This window comes from Leuresthes tenuis, unplaced genomic scaffold, assembly GCF_036924035.1.
Source record: "Leuresthes tenuis unplaced genomic scaffold, fLeuTen1.0.hap1 SCAF_16, whole genome shotgun sequence".
NCBI classification, from domain to species: Eukaryota; Metazoa; Chordata; class Actinopteri; order Atheriniformes; family Atherinopsidae; genus Leuresthes; species Leuresthes tenuis.
The window spans coordinates 11907875-11921665 of NW_027325370.1; the positions used below are offsets into that span (position 1 = coordinate 11907875).

A 13791-nucleotide genomic window follows, 5' to 3' on the forward strand; every position below is an offset into this window, starting at 1 on the left:
TGAAAGAGACATGTTGCATTTTATGTAAGTGTTTTTTATTTGTTTTTTCGTAGGGTTAGGGTGAGAGCTGCTGTCTAGGGGTGGGACGAGTAAACGTCATAGCTGTCAATCATGACCAAGCACCGTTGGTATTGGGTGGGGCAAAACAAGCGTATCTGAAATGACGCCATCACGCACCCATCCGACCTGTCCTTGAAGGTACAACACAGGCAAGATGGTTGCATACTGGAGACAAGCAGGCCTGAGGTAATAAAACATAAATAAATGTACATTTACAGAGATATTTTTTATGTCAAATGTTGGTCGAGTCATTTTTAGTATAGGGTGTTAGAATTACAGTGTTTATGGATTTTTCTTATGTGAGTAATCTTTAAATGCTACGTGGCTAGTTAGTGTGTTAGCCCTTGTTAGCTTCACATGCTTAACTCACAGGTCTGGCTGTTGCTTAAAACTTAACAAGATGTGGCATTGTCTAATAACGCACCAGTTGTCAGTGAAGAAGCGGCCATGGCCGTATTTTCCAAACTTAACATATATTCAGTGCTCTATATCCTTTAATCTGCGGCTAACAGTTGTGTCCTCTCCGCAGCTACATCCGCTTCTCCGCTATCTGCGCCAGCGCGGTGCGGGCTGCAATGAAGCCGCAGTTCAAAACGGAGGCATTAAGAGCCGCTGAAGCCAACGTTAAAGTCGTCAAACCCAAATCTGCATGTAAGTTTTAATGTACATCCTGAACTACTGGCAGCTCTCTTCAGATTATTGATCCTCTCCCCGAACAGCGCGCATAAGCAGGAGAAGAGCCTTTGACATTGAGCGGTGACAGTGGGGAGGTTTTCATTTCAGTCTCCCAACGGCAGGATTTTTAGAGCACAGTGCAGAGGAGAAATGAAAATAACTTTTTACACGGAATGCTGAATTATTATTGTGGGTTATTAATCTACTAAAAAAACAACAACAACCAAGCTTTACCGAAAGAAGGTGATACTAATAAGTTAATGGGGGGAAACTGCACCATAGCAACTGCACCAGTTATCATTGAGTTAAACTTAGAATTAATTAACAGTGGAGTGATGATTAAAAAAAAGTCATAACTGGGTAATGTGTTTTGTTTAAAGCGGTTAGGATGGTGGATGTGGTAATTGATGTAGAGGGAACTGTGAGGGCTTTACCAGTACTGGGTCCCATTTTGATGTGTCCACAATATTGACAAAAGCCTGAATAGCAGCATGCTGTAAGAGGCAATGATCATCATGCACACTTGCTCCTTGCAAATTCTCTAGGCAGTTATCTCTAATGTTATGACATGGGCTCTACTGGACATTATCCTAACATTGGGGACCCGATTGTGCCCTCTCAGTATTCAATAGTAGTGTAGTGCATGTGTGAAAACAACTTGAGTCTCTGCACATAGCTTCACATAACCGCTCCTCTGTGTTATTAGCAGGGTCAGGTTAATTTTCACAAGGACATTGTCAGTAATGTTTCCATCCTTGTGCTCTGTTTTCCGTCCAGGATGTGAAACTGTGGTGTAGATAGTTTTCCTGGAGTTGTGAGGTCCTGTCACTATCTTGTCATCCACAACATGAAGAAGGAGGAAAAGCAAGTTGGATAACATCAAGATGACGTGTTAAATCGTGGGGACCTGAATTAAATGCTTTTTTTCCCATTTGTAATTAAAGTTGTATTAAAGATAAATACTGGAAATGTCCTGTCTCCGTCTATTGTCCTCTTGTCGGTGAAGATAAAGTAAAGTGTTGCAGAATGACACGCTGAAACATTTTGTCTAAGAAGTCTTTTTTTTTATTTAAGTAAATTAATGCAGTAGTCTACTTAGTAACAAACAGAAACGTAGTATTTACAGAGGTATGAGTGTGTTGATCCATTTCATTTGTCCTAAAATAACTGAAGTCTGGGATGTGATGGCATGTCTGCTAAACACCAGTAAAAACATCTAAAGAAAAACAAAAAAAAAAACATGCATTGCCCTGTTGGCCACCACCTGGCAGGGATCATCACCCATTCAACAGCAGCTTAGACTATGTTATCACTCTTACATTCTAGCATTTCAATGTTTTCTACTCTAACCCATTAAAATAAAATTGCTATTATTTGTTTTTATGTTGGTAGTCTCAAACATTAGGCAAATTGACATCTGAAATTCAAATCAGTCAAATGTGGAAATAATGTTTCCAAGTACGATAGTATGAAGTTTTATTATTACAACTCCTGGATGAACTGGATCAAAGGATGATTTGCAGATTCTTGTAATAAAGAGCCTGTGTGCCTTGTCCATGATGGTCAGAGGTGGGCTCTAAAAGAGCTTTAACATCTTCAGCAGGGTTCATTCATAATTACAATTTGATCATTTTCTAATATTTTCTATTTGCTGGAATACATTCATTTTGAGCAACGTGTTCAAACTTGACACTTTGACATCTCATACAAACAGATGATGTGCCGCTAAGCTCAGTTATCTTTCTTCTCTCTGGTCATCTTGATCATGGTCTCTGGCGATCGGTAGAGGAAGATGAGTTTCTCAACCAGTGTCTCTTCTAGCTCCATCTCTCCTGTCTCCCGCACTACGAAAATGTCTGTGCAGAGCTTCAGGACTCTGTCCACACATGGCAGCTCCTCAAACATGATGGACCGGGATATCCCGTTGAAGAATTCCCTGACAAACTTTCCGATGACCAGCACCACAGACATGTACAGGCCTACGATGCTGCGATGAAAGAACAGTAATAATTTAATAATTTCAAAGTACTCTGTGAGCTGTAGATCAACCCACAAGAACGGCCTCAATCATAATTAGTTTGAACAGTACAAAGTGCCTTATTTGACAAAGTTAAAAAAAAGAAGCTTCTGATATTAAAATACAATTATTTTAAAAAATACTGTTCAGGCACTTCAAACTCCCAGACTGGTTTACAGCATGTATGATCCCTTCAGTCCTCAGTAAAACAAACTGTTCTTTGGGCAGTATTTAAAGCCCCAAAGCTTAGGAGAGCTGTTTGAAATGAGCTGAATCTACATACATGAGAAATATTTCCTGATTTCCTTTAAACTTACCCATGTCCAGCCAAAAAGCCCAGACTGGAGGGGCTGACTTTATCATTGAACACCACGATCTCTATGCTGTGACATTTGTGCTCAGAGGTGGTGAGAACTGGGGAACATTCCTCCACCACCCACCACTGGTCTGCCTCTTTGTCCGTCCCATTGACCTGCTGAAGTTTTAAAGACATGGGCCTGAAGAAAGCCAGCGCCTGAAGGTCTGGACGCTCTGACGACTCTGAAGGAAGACATGATGAGATTAAGCCAAAGTCTGCATTTTAATGAGGAGTAATAAGAACAGTAGGGTGATTTTGACAACCCAGATCAAAGCCTTGTATTATGTTAATAAAAATGCCCCGATTTGAACTCATATAGACCTTCAGTGCATTTTTAAGAAAGCACCCTTAAAGGGCAGGTTTTCTGATTGATGTTGCCTTTTATTAATCAATATATATAGAAAAGATAAGAACAGCAAAAAACATGGACATGTTTGTTCAGTTTTGACAGGGAAAACACCTATGTTACATCTAGTATGAATATTACTTTACTACTGAACATCTTCTCTGGAAATGACACTGTCTGGATAGCAGCATATGTTGCTCCAAAACCTTTATGTACTCTTTAAAGGTGGTAGTGATTTGTGCATGCCTTCAGCATCAATGTACCCCTTTAATAATATGGATGCTGAAACCATGGCATCATTTGATGCCATCATTTGTCACCTCACTTTTCACATGTTCTGTATATCTGCATAAGAGGCAGAAAGAAACTACTGCAATACATCTATTTTAACAACAAAGCCTGTTTAATTAGATGAAATATCTGCATTGCATTTCAAGGTTTTCTAAAGACAAAAGTATGGCTGTTTATGACTTTTTAAAATGACTAAGGATTTTGTTTTTCAATACAAAATGAACCATCATTTTTTTATACAGGTTGCCATAATGAGGATATTTTATAGATAAAAATCAACTGTAACAATTTAAAACTTACAGATACTAACCTGACCGCTGGGATAGGTTCCAGCCCCCCCCCCCCGCGACCCGACTGACGGATAAAGCGGGTATAGAAAATGGATAGATGGATGGATACTAACCTACTATCATCCTGGTTGCCATTTTGGACTGTTGTCCCTTGGGACCCCTGATGTACTTTGGCAACAGAGAGTTGATGATCCTGCAGGACAGGAAATCTTAGATTAACAATGCTTGTTGCAGACAAAATCTTTCATTACGTCGCACAGGCTTACCCTTAAGATACACTGGCATTGTCTCAGGTCTATAGGGAGAAGCTGAGCTGTATTATGAAATAATGCAGTATTGTTTATAATGTAATTGACCCCCACTGCTTGTGACCACAGTGTAGATCATTATATCCTCAAGAGTAGCTTCACAAGCAAGTCTGTATCATTACATTAACAAGAGCAGTGGATTGAATTGTGGTTTTGGTGCATTTATTAGTGTACAGAAGCAACAGCAATCTTGAACAGTGCTATGTGCTTGTGCATTTGTTATAGAAGCATCTTCAGTGCCTGAAGAAGACAAAATAGGAAAAGCAAGTAACCTCTGCTGGTCATGTGTCGACTGAGACTCACACAGGTTTGCTGCTGTTGCCTTTCAGCATGTTGACAATCCCATCCCTCAAGACCTTGTCATCAAACTTCACGGTGTGTTCTCCCAACGCCTCCACATTCATTGCAATGGATGCATTCCTGAGGAGAGGACCACATCAAATGTGCCCAAGCTTTTTCATATTATCTTATCTGATAATACTGTCTTATCTGCACGTTATGTGCACTTGATGATTTACTGCTTGCATAAAGCAACTACACATTTCTGTGGTATCAGTAAACGATGTGTACAGTACGAGCAGGGTTGATACATTTTTGAATCCCCATGAGAGCAACTATATAAAAGAACACATTAAATGCAATAATTCGTCTTCACACCAGTTCACACAGGACCCATCTACTTTTTACATCAAGCCAATGCCTGTTTGGACCCCGTTCTGCTATAGGGCCTTTTTCAGCAGGGGAGTCTCTTGCTGCTGTTACTTTAGCACGTGTTTGATCAATGAACCACTGAATTTCATGTAGCAGACTTGCATTGCGAAGTCCTGCTGCTGTCAACTTTTTGGTCCTGCAGAAGTCTTTTTAAGAAACTGGTATATTTAGTATATTAGGCGAGCTCTCCTTGAGCCTTTTCAAGGCATCTGCATATGAAATACAAAGAGACACACACACACAGTCTGACCTAAGTAGCGTCCAGTGCAGGGTCATATATATGTGAGAGGACTTGCTCAGCTCCTCTATCATAGCCGCGCGACTGGCTGGGCTGATGCTCCATAGCAGACTGGCATCACTCTTTATCTTTGCTGCAACAATGTCCTCAGCTTCATAGTTCATCAGGAACTGCATAGCACCCTGGGAGAGACAGCAAATGGGATTAGATTTCCACAAACGTTTCAATAAATGCCACCACTGAGTTCTGAAGAGACGCTTTAGATAGCTGACATGGCAACACAAACAACATGATGTATTAGGACAGTTATATCTTTACAGGTCACTGAGAAAGCTAATGATACTTGTGTCAGCAAACTTGTGTTCATGTAGTGAGGTCATATGACATCCGTACGAAGTTCACCTGTGATTTGAAATATCTATTATTTGAGTCTGTTGTTATCTTTCATCAAACTTGTCATAAAGACATACACATGAATACCTCATTTACGAATGAATACCTCATTTAATATATAATATGTACTGTACTTGATGACAACTACACAGTGAAGAGTTTTATTTAGCATTTGCTATTGATTGTCAGAACTTTTAATTATTTTATTATCATTATAAGAAAATAGCAGCTATTTTGGCAGAATGACTACCAAAAGTTAAAAAAATAATCATATGACATACATATGATGAAAAAAGTCAATCTGGTTGAGATCTGGTTATCGCTGTAATAACTGTGACATGAGCTGAATAAGATGTTCTCCCCCCATGGTCATTGTCAGTGCTACATATATGGTTGACCAGGATAATAAATATATGGTTATATGATTATCATTTTTTGCGTTAGATTAATAGTTTCAATGATTGCTGTCCCAGACTTAGTTGTACATGGTTTGTATAATTTCGGTAGTTAAATAAAGAACATCTCACTGGGTGAGTAGCATAAACTTTGGTGAGTCTGTTAAATCCAGCTTCTCTGAACGCAACCAAGTTCTGCTCCTGGGCACTCATAGTGAAAAGAGGCTGTGAAAACACAGAGAACAGACAGAGAAAAACATTTACATTTCAGCAAAGAGTTGCCACAGTTAGCAAAAACATAAGTGGTCATACCAAGACATAACAGCCAACTTTTCACTGTGACACATGAGGGAATATTAGAACATAAACAGTAAAAAGTGAACACACTAGTATTCACTCTGACCTCGTATCCTGCAATGCTGAGCTGGATGGAGACATCCACCGGCTGATTGGTCACTCCGGCCGCTGATTGGACCAGAGACATGAAGAGGAGAGGGAACCAAATGATGCTGATGAGAGCAAAGATGATAAACCCTCCCATCCCATATTTCACCACCTTCTTCTTCTTCTGCCCTGGAGGGTGGGGATATTTCTGGAAAAAAAATATAAAGATAAATGTTTTGTTGTTTCCAACAAAATTACAATAATGTACAATAAATATTTAGCAGACAAATATTCTGACAATTTAACACAGAGTTGCCTTTGATGTGGATTTTTACTCAGACTAAAACTGATCAAAAAGTGTTTCATCTACATGAATCTATTTGGTAGAACGATTGTTGGTAGATCTTTTTTTAATATAATTTAATATAACTTTAATATTTTTCACATATAGGTTTGAGCATTCATATGATAAATGTCACCAGTAAATAATGACGATGGCGATGAGCAGCACATGTGCAGTAAAAGCTTTTAAAGCTTACTTTTTCAGACTCCCTACTGCATTTGAGGATAAATATGTTAGCATAGATGTCTTCAACACAAATCCAACTGGAGAGAGAGAGGGTGGTGTCAGTCCAAACCCAATCCATCACCGCCCTCAGCTCTGTCAGGAAGGGAACCATCCGAAAACTGGAAGAGGGGAGAATGACAAAGTGGATGCACAATGACGAAAAACTACTAAAAGGATGAAAGAAATCGTGTCATTTGGAGGTGATTATTAAAGGCAGTGTTACCCTTGGAAGAGAAAGAGGTTCAGGTAGTTGAAGTTCTTTGTGAGGAAGTTGCCCAGGATGCGATTTGGATAGCCACATTTGATCTGGTAGGCAGACAGGCCAAAGTAGATGCACTTTACAAAGTACCACAGCTGAGCAATTGGGTTCCTGTTGAATCTCCTGCAGCAAAGAGCAACAGAGGAGATATCAACCTTTGCTGTGGTCCCTCACATAAGACAGACTCACTATGTTTTTTAGTGTGTGTTATTTGACTGTTTTCTGATTTTATATGAATTAAATCCAAAATCAGAAATAACCAAAGCTTCAATAACTTTATTCAAGGATGGAAGTTTTACCAGTTGTAAAGGGTTACTTTTCAAGATAATGTAAATCAGAATAGGCTCGATCATTTGAATTATTTCATTAAGCTAAAACTGAATGGAGGATGATGGAGAAATTATGAAGACAACACCAAACAACATGTCGTGATTTATTATTTTATAATGAAGAAATGTTATATCATATATGATCTATTTTAACCCAACATGGCCTTTCTTCTATTCTGAATAATGTCTTTAAAGTCCCTTTAGTAAGATAATCCAAGTATATGGGTTTTTTTGTGTGTGTGTGTTATTTCTGCTGTTTACAGTTTATATATAGGCACAGAAAACAGCTGAATGGCATCACATTTTACACTAAAGAACAGTAGTAACTCATTCTTACATTTAAACATAAAGAACAAATTATCTTGACTGAATTCAACAGCTATGCAATCGAATGAGCAGAACAACATTTTTAGGCATTTAAATGAACTCTGACCTCTCTGTGACGCCAGGGAGGATGAAGAACATCCAGAAGTGTATGCCAAACACCAGCACAACCTGGAAAACACATTTTCCGAGTAGGGACTTCTTCAGGTACAGCGCCCGGTCCACTATCATGGTACCAAATTGCATGAGCAGCATTACCAGAAAGGCTTCTGGGACCTGGTCATCTGACAGAGTCTCAGTGATGTCAACTGCTGCAGAGTATTTCTGTAGAGTCATAAATCAGCCTCACTGTGTCACAATGAAAATAGTACTTTTTAATTGTGAATTTTTGTCACAATAAGTTGTAGTCGTGGATATTTGTAGTCTTTGATTACCCCAAAAGCCCAGTATCCATATATGGTAACTATGAAGTTGACGACATCAATGAGAAACATGAGGGCGTAGACGTCACACACAGGACTGTATTCTGGGTGGATGATGTCATAGAAAAACTGCCTTATTGGTAAGTAGATGTGAAGACCTCTGCAGAAAGAGAAGACTTCATCACACTTTTCTTAAAGCTCACACATTAAAAAACCACACTTTGTTAGGAACAGAAAAACTAAAACTCAGTATGATTAGCATGTAAAAGGATCAAAATAAAAAATGCGTAAATAAAGCAGTCTGAATAAAACAACCCACACTTCTATGATGGCGGCTTTGGCTTGCAGCATCCCCTCTCTGATCCGTTGTCTGACCCGCTGCCTCCTGGTCAGCGGAGCTGTGTGTCGTCTCTTTTTCTTGCTGTTACGCTTTTTTGGCTTTGCCTCTACAATGGAACAATAAATAGATTAAATAGAAATTAAGAAATTTTAGCCAGGTCAAGTAAATACCAACAAATGCCAACTCAAACTAATAGGAAGAGTGAAAGATGAAAGAGAAGAAAAATATTTTCTGAATTCTTACCAACAGATCCGTCTCTTTTCTGTCTGAAGAATATGGAGGTGGTGGAGGCCTGAAGGGGGAGGAACTTCAGCCGTCGTGGACGTTTCCCTTGACTGCCCGCCTGATCTGCCCCTGTCATCTTCTTCTTGTCTACTTTCTTCTTAAGCTTCTTGAAGAAATCAGGCATCTCAACCTCCTTGTTGTCCCACAGCCCGTGGCACTGTACAGTAAGGGACATGAATCAAAACTAGTGGCAGCTGTGACGGTTGTACCGTTTGTGAGATACACAATGGCTTATGGGGCTTTTTGAGTAAGTAGATCTGTTGCATTAGTCATTTTACATGCTTACCTTTAGAATGGATCGGTGAAAGAACAGAGCGAGCAGCTGAATGAGGTCAAAGAGTACGTAGCCATCTTTTTTCTCCACCCCGATGATGTTTGGCAGGGCATAGGGCTGCTCAGCGTGGATTCCACGGTAAGCAGAGGTGGTCCAGGGAAAGAAACCAAACTGGAAAAAGTACTTCACTACAACAGTCAGCTGAAACAAAGAGAGGAGAGGTAGTTGAATGAATCTGAATGGCTTCAGCTTCAACAATAGATAATCAACACAGTTTATGGTTGGATATGGGTGCCTTATTATACTAATCATGCAGCAAGTCCAAGATACACTTGACCCAGATTGTGCTCATTCATCATTTCTCAGAAAAAACACAACTTATTTTTAAAAGGTCGTAAAACCCAAGGTATCATCATAAGAAAAAACATAAATAAACAAACAAAAAAAGACAATTTATTGAAAAAAGTAAACAAGATCATTCCATCAACTCTAATAACCTACTTCTGTGTAGATTATAGCTGTCATCCAGAAACGTTTAGTCGGCCGGGGCACAGACAGCATGGCCCAGAGGAAAATCAGAATCGGCAGGATGATGGAGAGGAACGAAGCCGACACAATGTGGTTGAGAAGGATGACAAAGTAGCACAGCATCTCTGACTTGGACACCATGGTGTTGTAAAGGGCAAACGACAGCTTCAGTGGCCTTGGCAACGTCGTGAAAAACTTATCAGAGTCTGAGATCTCATCATTGTCAAACATGCTTTAGAATGGAGAGAGGGGGAAAAAAAAGGTCAAGACTAAAAAGTTGTAATGTGGTATAGCAAAATGATTTTCAAATGTTTATTGTGTCAACTAACTTGTTGAGCAGCAGCTCGCTGGCAGTGAGGTTCCTCGTTTCCTGACTCAGAGGTCTAGGAGACTCTGTGAGATCAAGACTTCTCTCGCCATCACTCTCCCTGAAATCCTGTGATATGCATTCTGCATATTTGGTGTACTCATCCTCTTCCCTGTGCTGCAGTTCCTCATCCAGCTCGACTCTCTCCAACTCTGTACCCTCTTGTTGGTCATCTTTCTCCTCCTCCTCAGAAAACTGCTCAGATTTCCTTTCACTCTCTGTGTCCTTTTCATCAGCCTCCTCGTACTCAAGGTCTACTTCTTGAGTGGCTGCCTCTTCAAAGCTTTTGAGGAAAGATTTACTTCACTTTCAAGAATGAAGGTAACAGTAATTGTATTATATAGTAAATAATAAAGGAACTATAAAACGTGTAAAAGCAAACAAAATGAGGGCAGTCAGGAAATTGGTGCAGATTACAACCGAAGATGTAAGAATAGAAGTGTAAGAGCACTGCAGAAGCTGAAGTTTTGGCCTAAATCTATCTGCAGGTAATCATCCTGTTTAAAAAAAACACTAAATATGTCACCTTTCTTTATATGCAGGTCGGAATGCAGCAAAAAAACACTGAATTGAAAATGTTAACATCTAAATAGGCACTACTGTACCTGATGTTTCTGTGATTCTGCATTACAGATTTTTAGATAATTGTTTATGAATGAGATTTGAATAAAATTCAGGTGCGCTGCACCGAAATGCATTTATAAAATCCCTTCTCCTTACGTCTGTGAAGGTTCCTCAGTTTCAAAGGAGGTCAGGTCAATGTGGGCCTCTTTCAGTAGCCTTCGTCTGAGCTGGTAAGGACCAGGTTGCACAACAGGTGGATCATCTAGCTCCTCCTGCGTTGGCTGTCGGGAGCCCAGCATGGTCTCATCTGTCATACAGCTGAAGGTGAGCAGGGAAAAAAGAGTTTATGACTATGCAGGGTCTGATAAAGGGGTAAACTGAATATAAAGTATGAATGTGGATGATTCTTAAGATGCTAGAAACAACTTAAAGCAACACTAGAGAAGTTTGTGAACCTAAAACTATATGCTTCTGATGTATTTTAAAGTACATTGGCCTTTGTCATGCACATTCCCGACACTCCCTGAGAGCACCCAGGGGCTGAGATACTACAGTAACTTTGGTTTCCAGCCCCGTACCACACTCTTTTGCCTACAGTGGACTGACATTTTTGTGGGTTTTCAATGCTGTCTTTGTTGCTTCTTCAACATGAAAAAAATAAATAAATCATGTGTATGGCTGTATATTTGAGGGGCTCACACGAAGATTTGCTCTTATGACAGTGGTGTTGCATCTCAAAACTGTAGAGGAAGCCAAAGAGCAAATAATTTGCCAGATTCTGTAGTGTTGCTTTAAGTTAGAGTGTCCCACCAACTGTGTGCTCATTAACAGTTATGTATACACACAGAATAAGAAATACTTAAGAATCAATATGCCCATCCAAACACACATAAAGGACAGATATGATTTACTCCATGTTCAGTAACATGCCTGGAAAAGCTGCTGCCCCAGGATATTTTGGAGGCTTGGTTCTTCAGCTTGGCATAAGCATGATGTGAGGAGGGGACAGCAGGCGGGGTGGATGGGGGAGGCAGACTGTCCAGACCATCCTGAGATGACATCGTATTCTGACGGGATATCCAGTTCTCATAAAACTGTTTTACGCTTTCCTGAGTCACCTCTTTGCCCTACAGAGTGATGGAGCGAGATGAGTAACAGAAAGTTATAACTCTTAAAGAGGCTAAAGCAATAAAGACAGAGACTCAACCTACATCTGACTGAAAACACAGAACATCACTGCCTGTTTGATGGGCTTTGGCATCAGTATTCTAGTACTGAACTTGTTCAAGATTAATTTTCAACAGTCGATTTATATGTTAGAATATTCCTTTGCTCAATTATGCAAAATAGAAAACAAATCCTCCAAATAAATCCATGTATATGTGTTAACTGATGTGTTGTTTAACATCTCCATCACTCTGCTAAAAAGAAAATGAAATTTTCATGCTGATATTTGTCCTTTTTTTCTACTTGGTGCAACAAAGCTGTGGAAAGAGAAATTGCATATGAGTACATAAAAAACAAATGACATCAAAATAATCACAGTCATACAAATAAAACGGAAGGGTTACAGCTACATACCCAATTGTTGATATACATACACAGTTTATAACTATATTTCTCCTAAAGTTTCCAACACTATCGCACTAGATACACCTGGTTCTACAGATTTAAGTCTTTTTTTTAGGCTAGAGCCCTTTGCACTCTATGTTGCAAAAATATGTAATTCATATTGATCAAACTGACAGTTTATGTCAATTAAAATAAAAAAAAAGGTAAAAGTACAGGTGTAAAAATCATATCATGCTGAGCTTGGCTATCATGTTTATATCCTCTCAGCCTACCTTCTTTTGCTGCTGGTTGAGTAGCGCTCGCTCAAAGCGCAGCACTTTGGAAATGGCTAGGTTGTCTTTACAGAATGAGTTCAGACCATCCGTTACGTCGTCAGCGAGAGACTGGAGCAGCACCCAGCTGAACTTTATCATGCTAATGATGCGCTGCAGGATGTTTTCTGCAAGAGGAGGAAAAGCAAAAAAAAGTGCAAAAATAGTTTTTTGTTTTATGGTTGCTTGTTTGAAATGCAGCACCGAGAACAGAGTGCCATTTGGAGGTATTACGTTCCACTTTTTTTGTACCTTTTTCCTCCTCTTCCTCCTCGACCACACTGTTTTCATCCAGTTCATCTTCACTAGACTCTGCTCTTTCAATGCCTAGAAAAACACAAAATATATCATTTAAGTCATTCTGAAGTTAATTGTCTTTATAACTACTGATCAAATTATCATGAAATTTCGAGCTATGCTTATGGTGCTTAAACAGATGACACCCAACCAATCCGCTCTTCCACACCATCTATCCTTCCTCTTCACTAGCTAGCTAAATGATGACGAATCTTTCTTTAACAGTTAGGTGAACTCTGTTAAGGCTGTACAAATGATTGTAATGACTCCACACACTCCCTCACATTCCATGTCTTTTCTTATAGAATTCAAACAGACAGATCTATTCAAAGTTTTAATCAAACTTAAATAGTTGAATGATTACAGTAGTGACAGCTGATGCGAGGATATGTCCACTGAGCTTGACTAAGAGGCTGAAATATGGCTGAAATAATACATAAAAAGTACCTCAATCCTTCAAAGTACCTTCAAATCTAATATTCTATGTATCAGGACATACTAAAAAAATCAATCATCCGGTCCTTACCAGGTCTTGAAAATAGGTAAATACAATCCTCAAAAGAACAACAACCCATGATGCAGTACACAGTCATTATTCATTCAATAAGAACTGATCCAAAATGCAGAAACTGTGTGTAAAAAAGTAAGAACATTTCATGACTTACTAGTTTGTAAAATCAATCCAGCAATAACTTGAAGGAATTATTGTTGTATAAATGCATCAGTCTTTCACATTGTTGTGGAGGAATTCTGGCCCACTCTTCTTTACAGCATTGCTTCAGTTAATTGAAGTTTGAAGTAAGTGTATATAAATACCGCTGGCTTCTCATTAAAACTGAGCTCATTCACATGTTTGTCTGTTTCCTTGGTCAGATGGATAAACGT

General features: G+C 39.3%; 2 protein-coding genes across 2 annotated transcripts in view; one reads left to right on the forward strand and one right to left on the reverse strand.

Annotated features, from left to right (window-relative positions):
* The first annotated feature begins 135 nt into the window (after window positions 1-135).
* On the forward strand, window positions 136-1704 carry atp5f1e (ATP synthase F1 subunit epsilon). The gene is made up of 3 exons (XM_072367266.1): window positions 136-246; window positions 590-711; window positions 1513-1704. Coding segments are annotated over exons 1-3 (156 nt in total). The 5' UTR covers window positions 136-214; the 3' UTR covers window positions 1515-1704.
* A 700-nt stretch (window positions 1705-2404) lies between these two features.
* Window positions 2405-13791, reverse strand: part of LOC140271604 (piezo-type mechanosensitive ion channel component 2) — a 28208-nt gene continuing 16821 nt past the window's right edge. The window contains exons 25-44 of the mRNA XM_072366874.1: window positions 12862-12936; window positions 12571-12737; window positions 11657-11853; window positions 10883-11044; window positions 10125-10445; window positions 9769-10027; window positions 9280-9468; window positions 8952-9150; window positions 8688-8814; window positions 8381-8528; window positions 8056-8270; window positions 7258-7416; window positions 7006-7153; window positions 6486-6674; window positions 6215-6307; window positions 5307-5476; window positions 4649-4765; window positions 4151-4230; window positions 3070-3292; window positions 2405-2722 (exon numbers count right to left, since the gene is read on the reverse strand). Coding sequence (XP_072222975.1) covers window positions 2467-2722; window positions 3070-3292; window positions 4151-4230; window positions 4649-4765; window positions 5307-5476; window positions 6215-6307; window positions 6486-6674; window positions 7006-7153; window positions 7258-7416; window positions 8056-8270; window positions 8381-8528; window positions 8688-8814; window positions 8952-9150; window positions 9280-9468; window positions 9769-10027; window positions 10125-10445; window positions 10883-11044; window positions 11657-11853; window positions 12571-12737; window positions 12862-12936 — 3494 coding nt within the window. The 3' untranslated portion in view covers window positions 2405-2466. The remainder of the gene's footprint in view (window positions 2723-3069; window positions 3293-4150; window positions 4231-4648; window positions 4766-5306; window positions 5477-6214; window positions 6308-6485; window positions 6675-7005; window positions 7154-7257; window positions 7417-8055; window positions 8271-8380; window positions 8529-8687; window positions 8815-8951; window positions 9151-9279; window positions 9469-9768; window positions 10028-10124; window positions 10446-10882; window positions 11045-11656; window positions 11854-12570; window positions 12738-12861; window positions 12937-13791) is intronic.

Coding starts and splice junctions, on each gene's coding strand:
- atp5f1e (XM_072367266.1), top strand. CDS start 215: ATGGTTGCATACTGGAGACAAGCAGGCCTGAG. Junction 247..589: donor TGGAGACAAGCAGGCCTGAG/GTAATAAAACAT, acceptor TCCTCTCCGCAG/CTACATCCGCTTCTCCGCTA.